Consider the following 25,988-nt stretch of genomic DNA (forward strand, 5'->3'; position numbering starts at 1 on the left):
TCAGACTGGAGGCCTGTGACCAATGGAGTGCCACAAGGATCGGTGCTGGGTCTTCTACTTTTTGTCATTTACATAAATGATTTGGATGTGAGCATAAGAGGTACAGTTAGTAAGTTTTCAGATGACACCAAAATTGGAGGTGTAGTGGATAGCGAAGAGGGTTACCTCAAATTACAACAGGATCTGGACCAGATGGGCCAATGGGCTGAGAAGTGGCAGATGGAGTTTAATTCAGATAAACGCGAGGTGCTGCATTTTGGGGAAAGCAAATCTTAGCAGGACTTATACACTTAATGGTAAGGTCCTAGGGAGTGTTGCTAAACAAAGAGACCTTGGAGTGCAGGTTCATAGCTCCTTGAAAGTAGAGTCGCAGGTAGATAGGATAGTGAAGAAGGTGTTTAGTATGCTTTCCTTTATTGGAAAGAGTATTGAGTACAGGAGTTGGGAGGTCATGTTGCAGCTGTACAGGACATTGGTTGGGCCACTGTTGGAATATTGCATGCAATTCTGGTCTCCTTCCTATTGGAAAGATGTTGTGAAACTTGAAAGGGTTCAGAAAAGATTTACAAAAACGTTACCAGAGTTGGAGAATTTGAGCTATAGGGAGAGGCTGAACAGGCTGGGGCTGTTTAGCCTGGAGCTTCAGAGGCTGAGGGGTGACCTTATGAAGGTTTACAAAATCATGAGGGGCATGGATAGGATAAATAGATAAAGTCTTTTCCCTGGGATCGTGGAGTCCAGAACTAGAGGGCATAAGTTTAGGGTGAGAGGAGAAAGATATAAAAGAGACCTAAGGGGCAACTTTTTCACGCAGAGGGTGGTATCTGTACAGAATGAGCTGCCAGAGGATGTGGTGGAGGCTGGTACAATGGCAGCATTTAAGAGGCATTTGGATGGGTATATGAATAGGAAGGATTTGGAGGGATATGGGTTGGGTGCTGGCAGGTGGGATTAGATTGGGTTGGGATATCTGGTCGGCATGGACGGGTTGGACCGAAGGGTCTGTTTCCATGCTGTATATCTCTTATGACTCAATGACTCTAAATACTGACGCAAATACTCGTTTAGTATCTTCCCCATTTTCTGCACCTCCACACAAAAGGCCACCTTGCTGATATTGGAGGGGCCCTATTTTCTCCCTAGTTTACCCTTTTGTCCTTAATGTATTTGTAAAAACCCTTTGGATTCTCCTTAATTCTATTTGTCAAAGCTATCTCATGTCCCCCTTTTTGCATTCCTGATTTCCCTCTTAAAAACACTCCTACTTCCTTTATACTCTAAGAATTCACTCGATCTATCCTGTCTATACCTGACATATGCTTCCTTCTCTTTCTTAACCAAACCCTCAATTTCTTTAGTCATCCAGCATTGTCTATACCTACCAGCCTTTCCTTTCACCCTAACACAAATATACTTTCTCTGGATTCCTATTATCTCATTCCTGAAAGCTTCCCATTTTCCAGCCATCCCTTTACCGCAAACATCAGCCCCCAATCAGCTTTTGAAAGTTCTTGTCTAATACCGTCAAAATTGGCCTTTCTCCAATTTAGAACTTCAACTTTTAGATCTGGTCTATCCTTTTCGATCACTATTTTAAATCTAATGGAGTTATGGTCGCTGGCCCCAAAGTGCTCCCCCACTGACACCTCAGTCACCTGCCCTGCTTTATTTCCCGAGAGTAGGTCAGGGTTTGCTCCTTATCTAGTAGGTACATCCACATAGTGAATCAGAAAACTCTCTTGTCCACACTTAAATTCCTCTCCATCTAAACCCCTAACACTATGTCAGTCCCAGTCTATGTTTGGAAAGTTAAAATCCCCTACCATAACCACACTTTTATTCTTACAGATAGCTGAGATCTCCTTACAAATTTGTTTCGCAATTTCCCTCTGACTATTAGGGGGGTCTATAATACAATCCCAATAAGGTGATCATCCCTTTCTTATTTCTCAGTTCCACCCAAATAACTTCCCTGGATGTATTTCCAGGAATATCCTCCCTCAGCACAGCTGTAATGCTATCCCTTATCAAAAAGGCCACTCCCCCTCCTCTCTTGCTTCCCTTTATATCCTTCCTGTAGTATTTGTATCCTGGAACATTAAGCTGCCAGTACTGACTATCCCTGAGCCATGTTTCTGTAATTGCTATGATATCCCAGTCCCGTGTTCCTAACCATGCCCTGAGTTCATCTGCCTTCCCAATTAAGCCCCTTGCATTGAAATAAATGCAGTTTAATTTATTAATCCTAACTTGTCCCCGCCTGCCCTGACTGTTTGATTCTCTTCTGTTCTCAACCGTACCAGTCTCAGATTGATCTCTTTCTATCTCCCTGGGTCCCACCCCCTCACCTTACTAGTTGAAATCCTCCCGAGCAGCTCTAGCACATCTCCTTGCCAGTATAGTAGTCCCCTTCCAATTTAGGTGCAATCCGTCCCTCAGTATGTAGACAGGCTGACGAGGGGAGAGGCCATTTTGGATTTGGTGCTCGGCACTGAGCCAGGACAGGCGTCAGATCTTGCTATAAGAGAACACTTTGGTGACAGTGACCGAAACTGCCTCACATTTATCATAGCCTTGGAGAGGGAAAAGAGCCATTACCAAGGGAAGATATTTAATTGGGGAAAAGGAAAGTATGACGCTATCAGACAGGAGTTGGGAAGTACAGATTGGCAGCATTTGTTCCACAGAAAGGGCACAACAGACATGTAGAGACTGTTTAAGGAGCAGTTGTTGCGAGTGATGCAAAAATCTGTTCCTCTTAAACAGGCAAGAAGAGGTAATCTTAATGAGCCTTGGATGATGAGAACAGAGGAGCTTCTTGTCAAAAGGAAGGCGGCAGCTTATGTAAGGTGGAGGAAGCAAGCAGCTAGCACAGCTTTAGAGGATTACAGGCTTACTGGAAAGGAGCTCAGAAATGGAGAGCCAGGAGGGGGCACGATAAAAGGCTTGGCAGGAAGGATTAGGGAGAACCCAAACGCATTTTACTCATATGTGAGGAATAAGAGAATGATCAATCTCCCTACTGCTATTAAGGGGTCTGTAGAAAACCCCCAAAGAGGTGGCTGCTCCTATGCTGTTCCTAACTTCCACCCATACTGACTCAGTAGACAAACCTTCCTCAATAATCTTCATTTCTGTGGCTGTGATGCACTCTCTGATTAGCAATGCTACATCCCTTCCTCTTTTTCCACCCTCCCTGTTCTTTTTAAATGTTCTAAAACTCTAGAACATCTAGCAACCACTACTGACCCTGTGAAACCCACGTCACAGTTATGACCACAACATCATAGTCCCAAGTACTCAGCCATGCTCTAAGTTCGTCACTCTTATTTCTGACACTCCTTGCGTTAAAGCAGACGCAATTTAACCAATCCCTTTGTTTCACCATGTAAAAAAACCTTCCCGATAGATTCACTACATCCTGTCACTGCCCATCTACAACTACCCCTCCCTCCCTCCCTCTCAGATATGTAGCTCTGGTTCCCACCCTCTGCCAAACTGGTTTAAACCCTCCCAAACCACACGAACAAATCTCCCTCCTAGGACGTCTGTGCCCCTCCAGTTCAGGTGCAACCCGTCCTTCATGTACAGGTCCCACCTTCCCCAGAAGGCATCCCAATGGTCTAAGTATCTGAAGCCGTCCCTCTTCACCAGCCTCACAGCCACGTGTTAAGCTGCACTCGTTGACTGTTCCTCACCTCACTGACTCGTGGCACCGGTAGCAAACCCAAGATCACTACTCTACTCGTCCTACTCTTCAGTTTCCAACCTAGCTCTCTGTAATCACTTTTCAGATCCTCAATCCCTTTCCTGGATATATCATTGGTGCCAATATGTACCACAATTTCTGGGTGCTCACCCTGCCTCTTCAGAATCCTGTAAACTCGATTAGCGACATCCTGGATCCTGGCACCGGGGAAGCAACATACTTTCCAGGAGTCCCGTTCCTGACCACAAACTCTCCTGTCAATCCATCTAACTATTGAGTCCCCTACCACTAAGTGCTTTTCTGTTCTTCTTCCCCCAACAACTTTCCTTCTCAGCCTCAGTGCCAGAGACATGACAACTGTGGCTTTCCCCTGGTAGGCCGTCCCCACCGGCAGTATCCAAAACGGTATACTAATTGCTGAGCAAAACGGCCACAGGTGATCCCTGCTCTATCTGCTGGTTCCCTTTCCTCCCCCTGACTGTAACCTAGTTGTCCTTATCCTGTATCTGAGGAGTGACCACCTCCCTGTACATCCTCTCAGTTTGTCCCTCAGCCTCCCGGATTATCCGCAGTTCTTCCAGCTCCAGTTCCCTACCTCGGTTTTCAAGGAGTTGGAGTTGGGTGCACATCCTGCAGATGTGGTCTGAAGATATTAAAAAAAATCTGGAAGGATTTCACAAATTGTGCCCTAAGCCAAGAAAGATTATACTTGATGAAATGAATGGGCACAGAATTAAAATTACACAGGCTTGAAATAAAATCTGCAATAGATACAACCAAAAATACTCTATGCAAGATGACAAAACAAACTTTTTGATAAAAGGAAAGAAATTCTCAGTGACGTAACTAGATCCAGCACTGGATAACTAGACGGAATGCTGAATAGTCCTACAACATATATTGAAAGGCCAGTAAGTACTTCATTAGGTAAAAAAGATGTACAAACCAGACAGAAAGTACAATACTCACATTACATCCTTTGAACCTTTTCCTCAACAATGAGTAACACGGCAGTCTTTGCACTTAAGAGAAACAACAGTAACAAAATGTATCAACAGCACAGGTTACTGAGGTAGCTTCCAGACTCTGAATGTGGAGGACAACACTTAGCAAAGCTAAAGGATTGGAAATAAACCAAGGTAATTCTTATCTAATACTCAGTCCGAAAACAAATCAAAATATGTGGTGCTGGAAAAACACAGCCAGTCAGGCATCTGAGGAGGAGAGCTGACGGTTCAAGCATAAGCTCACAAATTACTGATGAAGAGCTTATGCTTGAAACGTCGACTCTCCTCCTCCTTGGATGTTGCTTGACCGGCTGTGCTTTTCCAGCACCACACGTTTTGACTCTGATCTCCAGCATCTGCAGTCTTTACTTCCTCCAAAAACAAAATTAGCCAGATGCAAATCAAAGGACTACGAGAAGCTTCCCTGTGACTGAACTTGACAAAACCAGTCGTCATACAATTTCCTGACTACACTAAAGGTGCTAGTATTAGGAAGCAGAACTCAGCACCAATAAATAGCAAACAGAAATTTCCTGTACTGTAGGAAATGAAGAAAAGCATTAAATGGTTTTCTTAAAAGTCAACAGAAAATAGTAATTAATTAACATGCTGGAATTTCTTTGAGATAGAATCAGAGGTTTGATAAGGGAATGCCGTGACAGGAAACAATAGTGTATAATGGATGTTACAGTCTGAAATGAGGGTTGTAATGGAGCACTCCAGGAGCCAGTATTGTGACCATTGCTCTTACTGATTAATGTCCAAGACCTTGGATAATACAAAATTTGGAAGCTTGAGGCAATATAGTGTACAGTGCCAAAAAGGCACTCGCAAATTGGTAGAATGAAAGATGCTGAGAAATATGAAGAGATTTATTTTGGTAGGAAGCACACAAAGAAAACAACTCAAAAAACAATTCAGGAAAGAAGAGGTACCTGTGTGAACATATGCATAAATCATTGAAGGTGGCAGGACCAGGTTAAGAGGGTGGTTAATAAAGCAAGCAGTATCCTAAGCCTTATTAAGGGGTGTATAATAGAAAAATCAAGGAATTTGTATAAGACACTAATCTGGTCTCAGCTGGAGCTTTGGGTCCTGTGCCTGGTGTCATGCCAAAAAAGATGTGAAAGCATTGGGAAAGTACAGAAAGGATTCATGAGAATGATTCCAGAGATGGTAAACTTCAATATTGAGGAAATTCAGTTATGCAAATAAACTGGAAAAGTTCAGAGTTGTTTTCTTTGAAGAGAAGGCCAAGAGGAGGTTTGATTGAGCTACTCAAAAATGGACAAAGAAGATGGGGAGAAACTATACCAACTTGTGAAAGAATTCAGACCAAGAGGTGCAGATTTAAAGTAACTGGCAAAAAAAGTGATCCAAGAAAATGTTCTCTCTCATGGTGGCTAATTTCTGAAATGCACTGCCTGACATTGTAGTTCAACTGAAGCATTCAGAAAGAAATTAAGTTAAAAATCACAACACCAGGATATAGTCCAACAGGTTTAATTGGAAGCACCAGCTTTCCAAGTGCTGCTCCTTCATCAGGTGATTGTGAAGTACACAATTGTAAGACACAGAATTTATAGCAAAAGTTTACATTGTGATGCAACTAAAATTATACAGAGAGATCAGAATTGGGTCCACTTTTGTCATTTACAATAAAAGGTTTTGGAAAAGAATATAGGAGGCATAGTTAGTTTGCAGATTACATCAAAATTTGTGGTATAATGGACAGTGAAGTTTGTTTAAGCTTACAAAGAGATCTTGATCTTGAATCAATGGGTTCAGAAGTGGCAGATGGAGTTCAATTTGGATGAATGCGATGTATTGCATTTTGGCAAAATAAACAAGAGCAGGACTTATATAGTTAATTGTAGGGTTTGGGTAGTGCTGTCGAACAGAGAAACCCAGGCGTTCAGGTACATATTTCTCTGTCTATCTGCAACAACTTTCAAAGTGGTAAAGGAGGCATTTGGCACAATTGCCTTCATATCTCAGATCACTGATTATAGGAGTTGGGATATTATGCTACATTTGTACCAATTTGTCATTGGTGAGGCCACTTTTGGCGTACTGTGTACATTTCTGTCATCCTGCTATCGAAAGGGAAATATTAAATATGGGCCAAATGCAAACAAGTGGGACTAGTTCAGTTTTGGAAACTTGGTCAGTATGGATGAGTTGGACCAAAGGGTCTGTTTCCATGCTGTATGGCTGTATACATTCATTAAAATCTCATTGAATAATATTTTAAAAAGTTTCATACTTTGAGAAATCATTTCACCTATCCTTACTATCGAACAGGATGACCTTCTTCCTCCCACATTACATATCTACCACCTGGTTGCCCACTAAGATCCTGTTTGTTTCCTCCTTATAGCTTACATTTCAACATAATTTTGTATCACCAAATGCAGCTGCACAACTATTTCTTTGTCCAAGTTATTAATATAAATTATAAATAATGAAGGTCCAGCATTGAACCTTGCAGTCTTCCACTAGTAACTGTCAATTTGAAAATGTTCAGTCTAACCTACCTGTTTCTTCTACAATACTTCAGTTATGCTATTGTACTAACTTCATGAGATGATAATCCTGCATAATGCAGCACTTTATTAACTGCCTTTAGGAAATGCAAAGTATACCTCATGTTACAAAACTGATAGGGCTACAAGGTGCACTTTTGCTTCAATAGAAAATGGAAAATCTTATTCAAACATGGAGATTGAATGATCCAGGAATAATCTGGATTCTCAAGTTTTCTTTAACAATAACAAAACAAAAACAATTAAAATTGGTGCAACAGATGCTCTAATGTACATCATAGAAACATACACTAATTTCACTTTCTAGCTGGGAATAAAATTGTTTTCTCTACGCACCCACTTTAAAGTTGCAGTAAAGGATGAATCTACTGCAAAAACGTGATGCTAAGCAACTGCTCTCAGTTGCTAGGATGCAATGCTTCAACATACCATCATGAATGCACCAATACTGAATGAACAATTTTGAATGAACAAAGGCCAAAGAGTGCAGAGGCTTGAGTGTGTCTGGTTTGCCCTTTTAGAACAATGCAACTGCCAAACAAATCATGGAACACCGACATCATTGTCTTATAGACAGTATTCTATCACAAATGGAGAAGTTATTCAATAGGTAATATTCATCTCTTTATTGGCAATTTTATATATAGTGCACCAACTCATAACCAGAAAGTCATTAGACATCTACTTTTGTTTGAGTTTATCTACCAAGGCAGATCATAAAGCAAAATAACGGTTTAAAAAAACCTTAAAAATTAAAACTATAAAACATTAATTTCCCAGCTCCACCCCCCGAGAAAATGTATGTGATCATATTTAAGCAACACATTTAATACAATTATAGACTGTAACACTACTGCATATTTTCCCCAGAATGATCAGCTGCTGAAGTTTTGGAGTAACTCCCAGTTCACAACAGATTGCTACACTTACTCGATTAGATTACCTACAGTGTGGAAACAGGCTGTTTGGCCCAACAAGTCCACACCGACCCTCTGAAGAGGAACCCACCGAGACCCATTCCCCTACTCTATTTTTACCCCTGAATACTGCACTAACCTACAGGCAATTTAGCACGGCCAATTCACTTAACCTGCATATCTTTGGGTTGTGGGAGGAAACAGGAGTACCCGGAGGAAACCCACACAGACACGATGTAGATGTGCAAACTCCATATAGACAGCTGCTTGATGTGGGAATCGAACCTACGAGTCCTTGGTGCTGTGAGGCAACAGTGCTAGCCACTGAGCTACGGTGCCACCCCAAACTTACATCATACAAATTAAAAGACTCCACTTTAGAAATCAAGCAAGATAACATACACCAATTATTCAAACCATAATGACAAGCAACAAAATGGCACAATAGTCGTCCATCTTACACAGATCCTCTATACCACAGTATTAAGGACAAATGAGCTTACTGGACAAGGGGCAATATTTTCACACAGAGGAAGGTGCATGTAATGGAATAACCTGCCAGAGGAAGTGGTGGAGGTTGGTACAATAACATTTAAAAGGAAGGTTGAGGGGGATATGAGCCAAATGGATCTAGATTAATTTAGGCTACCTGGTTGGCCTGGACGAGTTGGACCAAAGGGTCTGTTTCTGTATGACTCTATAACTCTAAAACTAGATGGCATAAATGTTACAGGGTGCTAGTATTGCAGGATAAATGAACAAAAATTGCATATCAATTCTGAACATATTACCTTAAGAAAAAATGTTATCCAGTGTTAAACCTTCAGGTGGAAAAAGTGAAAAATGTACCTACCAACCACAATTTAAAAGTTATTATTCAAATGCTGACCTGTTCAAAACTATACCATGAATTTAATGTTTTATGTATATATTATGTATATAATATTTTAATGTTTTATATATTTTAAAAACGTTACTAACTCTGTAGCAACCACTATAGAAGGTTTGGGAAACTAATGTCCCAAGGAACATGTTCACACTGACAAGATACCATTTAGATAATCTCACTGTGGAACTGGATTCAAGCAACCATCTGATCTCACTGTGTATGGACATTCTCACATGGGGGAAAGAGACCATACACCTGCTTCACGTGTGCAAAAAGATTCAAATCAGACATGTGCCCTTCTGAAACATCAACAAGTCTGCACTGGGAAGAGAAACCTTCCAACTGCTGAGAATGTGGGAAGACATTTGGTTGTTCTTATACACTACTGAGACACCAGCTAGTTCACAAGACATTAGAGTGGCTGGAATCTTGCTGTTAATCACAGCCCAGACAGAAATATGTACATAAGGGTTGTTCTGGCTGATGTTCAGAAATTCCAGCCCACTTACTGGGATCAATTAAAAGTCAAGTAAATCAACTTTGTTTCAAACAGTTTGCTTAATATTTGTGATATCTCTAACTCCTGTTAAAGGTCTCTGCCTCTCTCTGGTCTCCTCATCATGACTAGAGAAATTGAGGCTCTGGTCTAGATAAAGGCGGCAGCATCTGTCAGGTTTAGACAGCTGGGATAAAATGAATCCCTAGGGGAGTATAAAGGCTGTAGGAGTATACTTAAGAGAGAAATTAGGAGAACAAAATGGGGACATGAGATAGCTTTGCAAATACAGTCAAAGAGAATCCAAAGAGATTTTATAAATACATTAAGGGCAAACAAGTAACTAGGGAGAGAATAGGGCACTTTAAAGATCATCGTGGCCATTATATGCAGAACCACAAAAGGCTGGTGAGTTACTAAACAAATATTTTGCATCTCAGCATTTAGTGTGGAGGAGGACATAGAAGTGAGGGAACCTGGGGAAATAAACAGTGCTTAAAAACAGTTCATAAAATCCCTACAATGTGGAAACAGGCCCTTTGGCCCAACAAGTCCAAACCAACCCTTCACCAAAACCCATTCCCCTACCCTATTATTCTACATTTCCCTGGCTAATACCTCTAAACTACACATCCCTGGACACTATGTGACAACTTAGCTTGGCCAATTCACCTTACCTACACATCTTTGGACTGTTGGAGGAAATTGGAGCACACAGAGGAAATGCATGCAGACATGGGGAGTGTGCACAAACTCCGCACGGACCGAGGCTGGAATTGAACCTGGGTCCCTGGAGCTGTGAGGCTGCAGTGCTAACCACTGAGCCACTGTGCTGCCCCAGAATATTACAGAAGAAGTGATGTTGCTGGTCTTAAAAAGGAAGATAAATCCTTGGGGCCCGACCAGGTATTTCCCAGAACTTAGTGAGAACCCATGGAAAAGATTGCTGGGCCCCTTGCTGAGATATCTGTATCGTCAGCAGCCACGGGTGAGGTGCTGGAAGACTGGAGGTTGGCTAATATGGTACCATTACTTAAGAAAGGCTGTAAGGAAAAGCTAGGGAACTATAAAACTGTCAGTCTTACTTCAGCGGTGGGTAAGATGCTGGAGGGAATTCTGAGGGACAGGATTTACATACATTTGGAAAGGCATGGATTAATTAGAGATATTCAACATAGCTATGTGCGTGTGAAGTCATGTATCATTATACTGATTGAATTTTTTGAAGAGGTACCAAAGAAGATTGATAAAAGCAGAGCAGTTAACTTTTGTCTACATGGACTTCGGTAAAAGTGCTTGACAAGGTTCCACATGGTAGGCTGGTTAGTACAGTTAGATCACATGGGATTCAGGGGGAGCTATCCAACTGGATATAAAAGGAGTCAGAGGATGGTGGCAGCTTTTTGGACTGGAGGCCTGTCACCAGTGGTGTGCCTCAAGGATTGGTGCTTGGTCCACTGCTTTTCTTCATTTATATTAACAATTTGGATACGAATATAGGAGGCATGGTTAGTAAATTTGCAGATGACAAAAATAGGTAGTGTAGTGGAAAGTGAAGGAGATTACCTCAGAGTACAATGATTGGACGAGCCAATTGGCCAATGGAGCAGCAGATGGAGTTTAAATTCAGATAAACAGGAGGTGTAGAATTTTGGAGGATCTGAGTTATAGAGAATGGAGCTTTTTACCTTGAAGCTTCAGAGGCTGAAGGGTGACTCTATAAAAGGTTTATAAAATCATGAGGGACATGGATAGGATGAACAGCCAAGATCTTTTTCCTAGGACGGGGAAGTCCAAAACTGGAGGGCATAGATTGAAGGCGAGAAGGGAAAAATTTAGAAAGAATCTGAGGACTAACTTCTGCATGTATGGAAAGAAGAGAGGAAGTGGTGGAGGTGTGTACAATTACATTTTAAAGGCATCTGGATGGATATATGAATAGGAAGGGTTTAGAGGGATATGGGCCAAATGTTAGCAAATGGGACTAGGTCAGGTTGGGATGTCTAGTCAGCACAAATAAGTTCGACTACAGGGTCTGACTCTTGACAATTAACTCAAGTTACTGCTTTCACTTGTCTATTACAACAAGAATTCTATACAATTTTCCACATCCTTTCATCTGCTTTTATTCAATACCCCAAAACTTCCCCAGCCATGATGTAATTTTAAGAGTTACATTTCAATCAGAAATTAGAAACAAAACCATCTTTTTTTAAATCGAGCCTGGTTCATTTGTAAAAAGGACAGCTGGTCAAGTAACTAACTACACCCAATGGAAAGGTTAAGACAGAAATCAATGCAAATGTTAGTAAATTCTAAAATAAAACTGTTACATAAATTAGTATGTAGGCTCTCAGTTCCAAGTTCTCTAATGCACTTTTGTCTACTGAAGCAGAAATGTGTAGAATGGCAATGGCACATTTTTAAGATATAGTACATAACATACACACTCCTGTAGCTATCAAATGATTACATCAAGCTGAACCCCCTCACTAATTTTAAAATCCAAAAATAACAAATAATTTGTGGAACCAGGGTCTGGAAAATGAAAAAAAAAAGTCTCACATAAAATTAACTGGTTAATGCAAAAGGACTACCAGATGTCTACAAAGGCTGAAGTCAAGCAACTGGTGGTCTGGTCTCTGAAACGTTTGCTTTAACGCTGCATGTATGACAAATTAGTAATGCGTTTTAACCCGTTCCTGGATAAACTTTACTGCATTATAGCACTAAATTGCAAACACAAAACACAGATAAAAGCACAATTATATTACTGCAAAGCTTACAAATGCAGGATAGTATACACAAAGAGAAATCCTGAAGGTAACTTAGCACTGCTTTGTTTTGAACAAATGAAATGGAGCAGTACAGAAACTGGGAAAAACAACAATCATTCTGGAAGAAACAAATGTTGGAAATCTAGAGTAGATTAGTGAGTGGGAACTGTTTCTAAAAAGGTGCCCACAATTGTCTTGTTTTTATTTACTTTTGAAACAAAGTTGTTGCCGATTTTTGAGAAGTTATATCATAATTTAATTTCATACACAAAAACATTAAAACTTGAAATATTTTTGGATAAATCTTTCACCAAGGTTAGTGAAAAATAGAATTTCTGCAGCAGTTTGTTTACATAAATGCCAAAGACAATGGAGCTGCTTTCTAACTGTTTCATCTCAACGATTTTGTTTCATCAAAATAGTTTACAGGTTTTATAAAATGAGTTTAACTGAAGGTTCTAAAATGTTGGATTATAATGCAACTGTAAAACTATGCACGATTCTGGCACTAAATTTTCTAAGTACAAGATGGGTTGTAATTCAGAAGTGATGAAAAGGAAGTCATCCAAATCATCACGAAACAAATTCTGGACTGACTTAACTTCACAATCCTTATCTTACATTCTATATTTACTAGTATAAACCGTCCCAGCACAATAAATTACAAAAATTATGCTTTTTGAAGTTATTTCTAGCACTTACATTAGCTGAAAAGCTGGCAGACATTTGATTCTATGTTGCAGTTAACAAAAAAAATCCAAATACACTTTGAGCTGCAGACATCCAAGCAGTCAATGAAAACAATGAATAGCTGAACAGATGGACCAACAATGTCTATGCTTTCCCTTATTACCAAAGCGCATTTCTAGCCAATAAGAGATCATGTAGCTCACAATTAGTTTCTGAGGCAAATGCAAACCAACTTCTATCCCACGTCAGGTCTTGGGGCCTCTTAAGACAAGTACACTGATGTCAACCAAGGTCTGCCCTGGGCATCATGTGTATTAACAAGGGGTGTGCAGCAACAATGCCAACAACAAAGGGAACTAGCAGGCAGCTGCTGAATGAGGGCATGAGTCATTAGGCAGCAGGCTGTCAGCAAAAACACCTGGCTAGTTGTGGACCTCACCAAAATCCTGTTACTATTGTAAAGAGACAAGACATGTTGAAAGACAATATCTGCTTTATGTTTAAAATATGCAGGTTTTACTTGTGTGTTGTCATTATACAAGTCCTACAAAAAGTTGTAGGATCAAACTTAACGGTCATATTTTTTAAAAAAACTGTCTTTTTGTACTCCGCTCACAAAGCTTGAATTTGAAGGATTAAAGATGAGAACGATCAGATTGTACTTTTAAAGCAAAGGTCACATCGTATTCAGAGAGCACTAACCAAAGGGTTAAAGATGCTTCATCAAAAAAAAAATTCACTGTTCCCAAAATTCAAGCAACAAAACTATTCTGAAACCAACAGTACAGCTCACTATCCAAAGGATTCCACTATAACTAGAATTTATAACAATTCATTAGAAAGAAAAGCAAATATTCTTTGAGTCACCAACTATATCAAACAAGAAATGAACTTTGTGGTCACTAATATTCACTGGTAACAACAAAAAAAAAATCAAAATAGTAAATGCCATCCTGAAGTTCAAATAATTTGAAAAGCACTTAAATACAGGCTTGCCTAGTACTTACTGTAACTACTAAATCTTCCCCTCAGAGGTGGTAATAGGCATCTCAGGACACTAAATTAATGTTGAACAAATGAGCAACACAAACAACTACTTGGGTGAACTGATGATCAAAGGTCTATGTCTAAATTTGAAATTCTCTCAGTTTCAAAGAATTCAAGGAAAATGTGTGCACTAACCACCTCAAAAGAAATACTTTTTCTTGCTCTTGGGGTGAAATTCCTGGCCATTTTGTAAATTCATGTCTGATTTTTCACGAAGATTATTGGGAAGATTTTAACTCCCGAATTAATTTTGCGAAGTAATGAAAGTTTGCAGCTACTCAAAAAGGAAGGAAAAACTCAACTATTAAATCTTTTTTTAAAAAGAACTCAAATTCAAAACTTCTTAATCATTGCCCCTTTTGTCCTCAACCCGTAAGGATCCCCCTTTTCAAATCACCCTTCCTACCTTTTTCCTTTTCCACTTTTTTTTCACATCTTTAATAACCGGTTTAATATCTGCTGTTTATCCTCTTCTTCAATCTGACCACCCCCACCCATCTAATATTATGGCTGTAGCAGCTTTCAAAATACTGGAGCTTTAGTTATAGGAAACATTCTTTAAAACAGATATTTTCCAACTAGTCAAAAGCACGCTCATTCCTAAGAGTCTGTTATAATAAGAGTCTGTCTCAATAAATCCTACCTTGTCAAATGTAAAAAAGGCTTGAAACAAATCATGTTCAAATAAGGTAAAAATTTCAAATGTTGTATACAGAAACTATATCTGCATGCTTTTAACATGTTAAATGTTGTCACTAATCTGCAAAGAATTATTGGTCATCACCTACCTTTATATATTGAGTTTAAAATAAATATAATGAATGAGGTTGTTTGGAATTTCACAGAATAAAAGGAACTGAATAAACATTAGCAACCATCTGTCAAACATTTTAATAAACCAAATAGACTCCTCACTGTGTCAGTTTCTTGTCTGAGATACAACTTCTGTAGGCATGCTGAATGCTGTAAGAATGGAATTGAAAACAAAAACTTAAATGATGTTTACACTTAAAGCTTTAGGTTCAGCACTTCAGCCTCTTTGTTCTAGCCGTTTATAACTTTCTGCTCACATTTGAGTAATACCATTAGTTTTAGTGTGCATATCCAGAAGACTTCTGTTTGGTGCAATGTATGAAACCAACGCCCAAGTGCGCCGGGCCGGTTCTCCAAAATAGGGTTGATCGGACCTTATTCCTGACACTTACAATCTAGTTGTGCTAGATAAATTGTTGCGACAATAGACCCTGATAGAATCACTGAGCAATTTCATTATCAAGCACTAATTAAAATCGGTGACAGTGGTTATTTTTTGGTACAATTATGACATCAATTCAGGGTATGATTATTTTTGCCACAAGTCTTCATGCCAAGGAGCGACCAGATTCTCTAATCCTTGAGCATTAGACAGAAAATCCTTAGGTGTACTGGGGTCTAAATGGCAGCATTTGCTTCCTTTCCTTCTTTACTGCTGCTCAGTTTCGCCATTAAAATGTTGAGACTCTAAACAAATTACCATTGGATGGACATGATGTTACCATGCCAAGCAACTAGTAGCAAGCTCTTCCTGGTCATTAATGTCAATGCTGCCATGCCTAAAAGGAGGGCTTCAGAATGTCTATGGAGGTATTGCTTTGGTGAATGCTCCAGACATGGACATTCAAGCGTTGAGAGAACAGGAATGGCAGATGGAGGTTACTTTAGGTAAATGAGAGGCATTTTGGTAAGACAATTCAGGGCAGGACATATACACAATGGTAAGGTCCTGGGGAGTGTTGCTGAACAAAGAGGTGCTGGTTCATAGTTCCTTGAATGTGCCAGGATAGTGAAGGGGACATTTGATACACTTGCTTTTATTGCTCAGTGCATACAGTGTAGGAGCTTGGATGTCATTTTCCAGCTGTACAGGACATTTGTTAGGCCACTTTTGGAATACTGCATTCAATTCTGTTCTCCCAGCTGTAGGAAAGATATTGTGAAACTTTAAAGTGTTCAGAGAAGATTTACAAGGATGACGCCAAGGTTGACGGGTTTGAGCTACTGGGAAAGGCTGAATAGGCTGGGACTATTTTCCCTGGAGCACTGGAGGCTGAATGGTGACCTTATAGAAGTTCATAAAGTCATGAAGGGCAGGGATAGAGTGAACCGCCAAGGTCTTTTCCCTAGGGTCGGGAGTCCTAAACTAGAGGACATCGGTTTAAGGTGAGAAGAGAAAGATTGAACAGGGACAGAAGAAGCAACTTTTACACACAGAGGGTGGCGAGTATATGGAACGAGCTGCCAGAGGAAGTGGCAGCAACTGATACAATTACAAATGCTTAAAAGGCATCTAGACGGTGATATGAATTGGAAGGGTTTAGAGGGATATGGGCCAAATGTTAGCAAAGTGGGACTAGATTAAATTATGATATCTGGTCAGCACCGATGAATTGGACCAGAGGGTCTGTTTCCAAGCTGTACTTCTCTATAACTCTATGACCTGACAGGATAGATAACTTTCATCTATCAGATACAATAACTAGTACAGAGTCAAAAAGTGTGGCGCTGGAAAAGCATAGCATGTCAGGCAGCATCCGAGGAGCAGGACAGTCGACGTTTCAGGCCTAAGCCCTTCATCAGGATTTACCTCGGCTGCTGCCCGACTAGCTGTGCTTTTCTAGCACCACACTTTTCAACTCTGACTCTCCAGCATCTGCAGTCCTCACTTTCACAATACCTACTGCAGCACACTTACTTTTGCTGCACAAACGATGCTGCTCTCTCCTGTCCATAAGATCTAGGAACAGGCCATTCATTCCATTGAATGGTGGAGCAGATTCAACAAGATCATGGCTGATCTAATAATCCTTCAATTCTATTTTCCCATCTTTTCCCCATAGTCATCAAGTCCCTTAAAATCTGTCTAACCAAACACCTGACACACATTCTCCCGAATTGCCTCCAATGTGTAGCAGTGAGATCCCTTCCCAAAGACAGTGCGACTTTAGGCCTTCAAGGACAACTCCAGGCACAGTCTCTGTTGTAAGGCAAATGCAAGAAAAAATTGTCCAAAACAGATTCTTCAAAGCATTCAGAAACTTAACATTTTATTCAGTTATTTAAAACATTTTTCAAAAATAAATTAATTTATTTGTGGGATGTGGGTGAGACTGACTGACCAGAATTTATTATCTGTCCCTAGCTGCCGTTGAGGTGGTGGTGATGATGAGCTGCCTTCTTGAACTGCTGCAAACTACCTATTGTACCCTTTGTAAAATCCTTTTGAACTTAAACAGTAAATACATAATTACTGTATAGACTTCTATAATAATAGATTTCATGCACAAGCCGACCTCAGACTTGTAGCCAAAAAATCCTCCCAATTTCTATTTATCATCAACTTGCTGAAGCCCAATTCACTTCATTGCAAACCTGCTCACTCATTCAAAAGATGACTGTTCAGCTCCTTGTGTCAGCACATGTGAAATACAGGGAAAACTAGCCATTTGGATACAGAACTGGCTCGAAGACACAAGACAGAGGGAGGTGGTGGAGGATTGCATTTCAGACTGGAGGCCTGTGACCAATGCTGTACCACAAGGATCAGTGCTGAGTCCACTGCTTTTCATCATTTATATAAATGATTTGGATGTGAACATAACAGGTATAGTTAGTAAGTTTGCAGGTGACACCAAAATTGAAGATGTAGTAGACAATGAAATAAAAGAATGACTAGGGAAGGAATAGGTCCAATCAAGGATAGTAATGGGAAGTTGCGTGTGGAGGCTGAAGAGATTGGGGAGGCGCTGAATGAATACTTTTCGTCAGTATTCACTCAGGAACAGGACATTGTTGTCGATATGAATACTGAGGCACGAATAAGTAGAATGGATGGCTTTGAGATATGTAGAGAAGAGGTGTTGGAAATTCTGGCAAGGGTGAAAATAGATAAGTCCCCTGGGCCTGATTGCATTTATCCTAGGATTCTCTGGGAAGCAAGGGAGGAGATTGCAGAGCCATTGGCCTTGATTTTTGTGACCTCTTTGTCTACAGGAGTAGTGCCAGAGGACTGGAGGCTAGCAAACGTGGTTCCCTTGTTCAAGAAGGGGAGTAGGGATAATCCTAGTAACTATAGGCCAGTGAGTCTCACTTCTGTTGTGGGCAAAGTCTTAGAGAGAATTATAAGGGATAGGATTTATGCACATCTGGATAAGAATGATGTGATCAAGGATAGTCAGCATGGTTTTGTGAAGGGCAGGTCGTGCCTCACAAACCTTATTGAATTCTTTGAGAAGGTGACGAAGGAGGTAGATGAGGGGAAAGCGGTAGATGTAGTATATATGGATTTTAGTAAGGCGTTTGATAAGGTCCCCCATGGTAGGCTACTGCAGAAAATACAGAGATATGGCATTGAGGGTGAGTTGGAGGTTTGGATTAGGAATTGGCTCTCTGGAAGAAGACAGAGGGTAGTAGTTGATGGCAAAGATTCATCTTGGAGTGCCGTCACTAGTGGTGTTCCGCAAGGATCTGTTTTGGGACCATTGCTGTTTGTCATTTTTATAAATGACCTGGAGGAAGGGTTAGAAGGTTGGGTGAGCAAGTTTGCGGATGATACGAAAGTCGGAGGAGTTGTAGACAGTGAGGAAGGATATGGCAGGTTACAGCGGGATATAGAGAAGCTGCAGAGCTGGGCAGAAAGGTGGCAAATGGAGTTCAATGTAGCTAAGTGTGAAGTGATTCACTTTGGTAAGAGTAATAAAAAGATGGATTACTGGGCTAATGGTAGACTACTTGGTAGTGTGGAAGAGCAGAGGGATCTTGGTGTCCATGTACACAGATCTCTGAAAGTTGCCACCCAGGTAAATAGTGCAGTGAAGAAGGCATATGGCGTACTGGCCTTTATTGGTAGAGGAATTGAGTTCCGGAGTCCTGAGGTCATGCTGCAGTTGTATAAGACTCTGGTGCGGCCGCTTCTGGAATATTGTGTGCAGTTTTGGTCGCCATACTATAGGAAGGATGTGGAGGCACTGGAACGGGTGCAGAGGAGGTTTACCAGGATGTTGCCTGGTATGGTAGGAAGATCCTATGAGGAAAGGCTGAGGCACTTGGGGTTGTTTTCTTTGGAGAAAAGAAGGTTTAGGGGTGATTTGATAGAGGTGTACAAGATGATTAGGGGGTTAGATAGGGTTGACAGTGAGAACCTTTTTCCGCGTATGGAGTCAGCTATTACAAGGGGGCATAGCTTTAAATTAAGGGGGGGTAGATATAGGACTGATGTTAGGGGTAGGTTCTTCACTCAGCGAGTCGTAAGATCATGGAATGCCCTGCCAGTAGCAGTAGTGGACTCTCCCTCTTTATGGGTATTTAAGCGGGCATTGGATAGGTATATGGAGGATAGTGGGTTAGTGTAGGTTAGGTGGGCTTTGATCGGCGCAACATCGAGGGCCGAAGGGCCTGTACTGCGCTGTATTGTTCTATGTTCTATGTTCTATGTTCTATGAAGGAGGTTACCTCAGATTACAATGGGATCTTGATCAGATGGGCCAATGGGCTGAGGAGTGGTAGATGAAGTTTAATTTAGACAAATGAGGTGCTGCATTTTGGAAAAGCAAATCAGAACAGGACTTACACACTTAATGGTAAGATCCAACAGTGTTTTGATGAACTAAGAGACCTTGGGATGCACATTCATAGTTCCTTGTAAGTAAAGTAGCAAGTAGATAGGGTAGTGAAGAAGGTATTTGATAAGCTTTCCTTTACTGGTCAGAGCATTGAGTATTGGAGTTGGGATGTCATGTTGCGACTGTACAGGACGCTGGTTAGACAGCTTTTGGAATAGTCTGTGCAATTCTGGTCTCCTTCCTATCAGAAGAATGTTGTGAAACTTGAAAGGGTCCAGAAAAGATTTACAAAGATACTGCCACGGTTAGAGGGTTTGAGCTACAAGGAGAGGCGCATGGACTGGAGTCGTTTTCCCTGGAACATCAGACGATGAAGGATGACTTTGTAGAGGTTTATAAAATCATGAGGGGCATGGATAGAGTAAAGAGACAAGGTCTTTTCCCTTGTGGGGGGGGGGGAAGAAGAGGAGAAAGAGTCCAGAACCAGAGGGCATAGTTTAAGGGTGAGGGGAAAAGATATGAAAAGGGACCCAAGGGGCAACCTTTTTCACACAGAGGGTTATGCATGTATGGAATGATCTGCCAGAGCAAGTGGTGGAGGCTGATAAAATTACAGCATTTAAAAGGCATCTGGATGAGTACATGAATAGGAAGGGTTTAGAGGGATATGGGTCAAGTGCTGGCAAATGGGATTAGATTAGGTTAGAATATCTCGTCAGCATGGACGAGTTGGATTGAAGGGTCTGTTTCTGTGCTTGATATCTCTACGACTATCAAGGTATGCCATCAAGGCTACTACCTCACTGGTACACAATGCATTCCGCCAATCCTGATCGCAAAAAATGGTGATACAGGATTAGGAAGGAGCGCCAAACACATTGATCAATTCAAAATTAAAGTTGGTGAGATTTCAAAGCAGACAAATAATTGTGCAGCAGCTATAGAATTCAATATTGGAGGAATAATATTAGAGACTGGAGGAAGCTGTTTATTCCACTTAGAGGAAATATACAGAGGAAAGCCTAGTATTTGATTGTAGTTGGGGAAGAAAATTGCAAGATGAATTGGACACTTGCTTCCCAGTGATTTATCTGAATTGTTACCCTAGAACAATAGCTAGGATTTAAAACCCAATCCCGGATAACATACTAGGACCATGATTCAATCTCCTGGTCTAACTTGATGACAGGCTTTTCAGCAGTTTATAACTAAACAACAATTAAAAAAGATACAACTTGACTAGTACAAGAATATGGATGAGATGCCCATGAATGTTAACATGCCAGCCAGAAGGTGAGCAAAAGCAGAGAGAAAGGAGGGCAAGTGGAAGCCAATTATCCAAGAAGAGTAATTCCTGTTGTGCAGTCAGGTATGTTCAGCAGGGCAATACTTAAACCAATGACAGTATTCAAAGTATAACACAGCAATTCCCAAAGGACCATAAAAAATTTGAATCAGAAACAGAAAATGGCTCCTTGAACCTGTACCACCACTCGATAGTATCATGGCGGACACGGTGGTGCTTTGAATTCTGCATTCCATTTACCTTTGATTCGCTTGCCTAACTTGAATCTACCTCTGTCTTAAAAATATTCAATGATCCCCTCTCCAACGCTGTCTGGGAAGAAAGTTACAAACTCTCTCACCCCTTAATAAAATTCCCACTTTCTTCCACTTTGATTGTGAGACCCCTTATTATTGTGACTCCTAGTTTTGGTCTCTCCCACAAAAGGAAAATACCCTTTCAGCATCAACCTCGTCAACTCTTCTCGGGGTCTAATATATATCCATCCATAAGACCACCTCTCACTGAATTACAATGGATTCAGGTCCAGTTTCTCCAATGTTTCCTTATAAAGTAACCTTCAGTCCAGGCATCTGTAAAATGAACCTTCTCTAAGTTGCTTCTAATTAATTTACATCTTTCTTAAATGAGAAGACTAATTGTACACAGCACTCCAAATGTCATCTTGTCAACGGTTTCTGCAATCGAGGGGAACTTTTCCATTCCCTTTGCAATAAATTACATTTAATTTGCCTTCTTGATCACATGCTGTACCTGCAAGCTGTCGTCTTGTGATTCATGTCGCGAGATACCCAGATCCCTCTAAGCCTTAGTTGTGCAATTTCTCTCCATTTACATTATAGGCTTTGATTTTATTCCTGCCAAAGTGGACAAGTCCACATTTTCCCAGATAACACTGCATTTTTTGCCCGTTTACTTATCCTATTCTGTAATTATTTAATCTGGCTCAGACCACAATATAGAAACTATTGTGACAAAATAGAACTGCTGTGGATACCCAAGTGGATAAGCTATCAATCACTATTAGTTGCCGATCACCATATTTGGCTTGATCACATTAGTGAGCGGGGAAAGGAAATGCTTAAAGTATCTCATGTCTTGTACCCTTAGAGTGCAGGATCAAATTTAAGTTCCTTTTTCAGAAAAGATAAATCCTTTAACAAAGAACATACACACAACTGTCGTTTCCTTTTACCCAGGTCTCACTTTTACAGACAACAGTCTGTTCTGACCCGAATCCTTGGCTTTCCACAATCCTTGTCTGCAATCTCATCTAATCAAAGATCATTTTCTGCTCCTTTGATCCTCTCCTTTCACACCAAAATCATGAGTCAGTAGAATTCTCTGTCCGATAAGATGATTGAGGCAAAGACATTGAAGGTTTTCAAGTAGTTAGATATAATTCTTAGGACTAAAGGGATTAAGGGGGTTGGGGAGAACACAGGAACAAGGTAGAGTTGGCTGATCAGCTATGATCATGGTAAATGGTGGTACAGGTTTGAAAGGCTGGAAGGTCAACTTCTGCTCCTGCTTTCTATGTTTCTATTCTATGCACCTCGATCATTTAAAGTTTCCTTACAATCAAGTTACTACACATAAATGTGTTTTCTTTTCTTCATACGTTATTCCATTACTCTTCAAAACAGATGTCAATAAATCCAAAGGTCAATTTTATAAAAACCCTCAACTCACTTGTCCTTTACAGCCATAACCTCATTTCTAATCTCAATTTTCACTCTATCATCTTTAGCGATGCTATCGTATCCTATTTCTCACCCAAGTGCTTTAATTCTCTAGCATAAATTCCATCAATAAAACTTGGAGATTTCCTGCAGCACTGAATAGCCCATAGTCAGCAGTAATACACCAATATGTTGGTTTTCACTCTCTTCAAAGTGATCAAACACTCAAATCCATATCAAACAACCAGTTTTCTGTCTAACTTTGTGGAACTGCTCCTGCACTGTTCCATTTCTACCTATCTGTACTCAGCCAGTGTATGTTGTTACGAATACGAAGTTTAGAAGATAGTTGTGTTTTGGCTGTGTACCATTAAAGGTACTATGGAGTGATAAAGGGTGCCATGTAACCTTCTTTGAATTCTGCCCAATAGACCTGTGTGGCTTACATATAATGAGGCAAGCAAGACCCAGGTCGAAGTGCCAGGAATGAGAATTTGTAGAGGGTATAAGCAAGTAGGGAAAAGGTTCTGAGTTTTGTGAAGCTGGAGGTTCAGCTGAGCACGACTCCAATCAGATAAGAACTTACAGTTAACAATGGGGCACTACAGACAAGGATAATGGGTTAACAAAGTGGAAAAGCACTCATTATGTAGAGCCATTTAACAATATTAAAAGAATTCAGTATGTAAGGTCAGTTTAACAAGGTGAAAAGTATTCATTTATGTGAAGCCAGTTAAGGTTAAGAACATTCATTGTATAACACCAGATGGCTAAATCTTTGCTATTGACACTCACTGATTGTAACAGTCACCCAATTAATACATATGTTGCCTTATCTGGATGCTCCTCCCTATAAAGTGACTATATAATTCATTAAGAAACTGCTCTTCCAGAGAAGACTAAGAACATATGTCTCTGTGCACATGGCTGGTAACTCTCTCTCCCCCTCCAGGGCCCAGAATAAAGATGGAGGTAAAACTACACTGCGTCTCTCAACGTTTTACTTCGACTGAGGGGAGAAGAGGACGACAGGAAGAGGCACATTTTTCAATAACTCTGATGCTCTATATTGCTGATTGTGGGTAAACTATTTAAGCCTTCAAAGCTCTCAGGAAGCTGTGAGAAATGCTATATTTTATAAAATGCAGCTGTTTAATTTCAAGATGGAATACAGTTTATTTGGGGTGCAAGGTTCTAGGAGGATAATTACAAGACTCTCAGTGTCACAGAGACAGGCTTTGGGAAAAGTCAACAGAAAACCATTGTGATATTGAGTAGCCTGTAGCATATATTGCCTATGAATAGATGTTTGTCAGAATGTTAACTTTGATTTCTCCCCATGATGCTGCCAGGCCCTGAATATACCCAGGAATTGTTCTATTTCAGTGTTTCTTTTAGTTTGTTATTGTAAAAATCTTAAAAAAGTTTAAAATCTTGTTGTGTGAACCTTTGCAGTAATGAGAAAATAAAGCGTTTGTAAAAGAAACAATAAAATTGATCCCTACAGAGATTATAACAATTTATATCAATTGCTTAACTCCTCTCACATCTGTCAAAAGGAAATATTCATTGGATCTCCCATTACATTGCCTACATCAAACCATTTTGAGAAATCAGCTGCAAGAATGGGTCCGATTTCATGTGTATTGATAACATCCATCTTCAATACCTCAATGCTGGACTGACTGCTTGCCTAGAATGTCCTGTAAATCCAATTCCTGCAGCTAGATAATCAGTGATATTTTGTTTAGCATCTCCAGTTTTGCCATAAACTGCTCTGTCTCAGGCTGAAGAGCAGCCATTCAAGTTTGAACTTTTTAAAAAAATGGTGATTTTAATAGGCAATCCATCCATCACCAAGTACAGGATACTTTAATATTTTAAAAAACTACATTAACTATTTCATACAGGGTGTTGTGTTTTTAGCAGTAAGTGAGAATCGGTTAAAGACAGCTTGGACTCAATCAGGTTGCATCCTTGCAGGCTACATATAGTCAGCAAACTAAGAGACATTGCTGTTTCTTTAGACAAGTCATAAACATAGCTTGTAAATATCCAAGGCCCAGGTATTGATTCTTCTGGTATTCCACTAGTTACAGCCTGTCTCTTTGAAAATGCCCATCCATCTTTACTCTGCTTCAGAACAACTAACCAATCTTTTATCCATGCTAATACTTTTCTACAAATCCATGAGCCCTTAAACTTTGTATGGCACCTTATAACTGCCTTGTAGAAATCCAATCCATTTACTGGTTTCCCTTCCTCCATTCCAACCAACTACATCCTCAGAAACTCAAATTGGACAACTATGATTTATTTTTGTTAAAACCATGTTGATACTTTAAAAGGGCATTGTTAAGACATCAATCCAAGTCTGCACTTTTCCAATAACTGATGTCAGATTAACCGGTTTATAGTTTCCCACTTTCTCGAAGAAAAGTGGGTGGATTTGGCAGAGAAAAACATGACCCAGTATAGCTTGAGAGTTTCAATCACACTTATTAATGAGTTAAACCAATCAGTCAATGCCCCTTAGACTTGAATTTAAGATGAAGGTCATAATAGGGGAAATTGACCAGGACAGTACAGTGTAACGTTTTGGCTGGGGTCAACAACACTTAAAAAAAAGGGGGAAGCGAAGCAACGATTGAGCAAATAATGAAATATCATAGTACATGGTAAATTCAAGGCTAAGATGATAACATTTCGAAGAATGCTTTCAAACAGAGTCCGACAGAAGGTTTTCTTCATACTGACACTCACGCATCACCCCTAACACCCATGCAATCTGGTTGATAGTGTGTGAGATTGAGAAGACAAATGGATACAGAAGACAAGGAAATGATCTGAAAATATTGCAGTATTCACAGACCAAAGCAGCAAGATCATGGATGATGACAACAATGTACAAGGATATGGTTATGGAAATAAGGAAATTTTAACAGGAGTGTTATAAGAGAGAACAAGAGGTCAGGTTCACCAGTGAAGAACAAAGAATATTGATGCAGATAAATTGTGTACCTCGCAAAAAATATAGCAAGGTTTGTTTTGGATATGATATCTTGAACCCAGATAGTGCCTTTAAAACACAACATCTGAAGAGTAAGGGTACAGGCAGAGAATTAGCTCCTTCGGAAGGGATTATGCATCAAAAATTAGAGGGGTAGGCTGCTCTGCAAATCACCATGAGAGAAGTATCTCATGACTTGAACAAAAAAAATGGTTTTGAGAAGGAGGAGAGATAAACAGATTGGAGAGAAAGATTTAGATTAGATTCCCTACAGTACGGAAACAGGCCATTTAGCCCAACAAGTCCACACCAACT

General features: G+C 40.2%; 1 protein-coding gene across 2 annotated transcripts in view; it reads right to left on the bottom strand.

Moving 5' to 3' along the window:
* LOC140481368 (probable ribonuclease ZC3H12C) overlaps positions 1–25,988 on the bottom strand; it is an 81,499-nt gene that overhangs the window by 40,945 nt on the left and 14,566 nt on the right. Inside the window, exon 1 of one of the 2 annotated variants that reach the window (XM_072577449.1) lies at positions 13,044–13,132. The exons of the other annotated variant lie outside the window; for it this stretch is intronic. Within the exon in view, the coding sequence (XP_072433550.1) occupies positions 13,044–13,067 (24 nt within the window). The 5' untranslated portion in view covers positions 13,068–13,132. Of the gene's footprint in view, positions 1–13,043; positions 13,133–25,988 lie in introns of those variants that run through there. 2 annotated transcript variants of the gene reach the window in all.

This window comes from Chiloscyllium punctatum, chromosome 9 (assembly GCF_047496795.1).
Source record: "Chiloscyllium punctatum isolate Juve2018m chromosome 9, sChiPun1.3, whole genome shotgun sequence".
Lineage (NCBI taxonomy): Eukaryota > Metazoa > Chordata > Chondrichthyes > Orectolobiformes > Hemiscylliidae > Chiloscyllium > Chiloscyllium punctatum.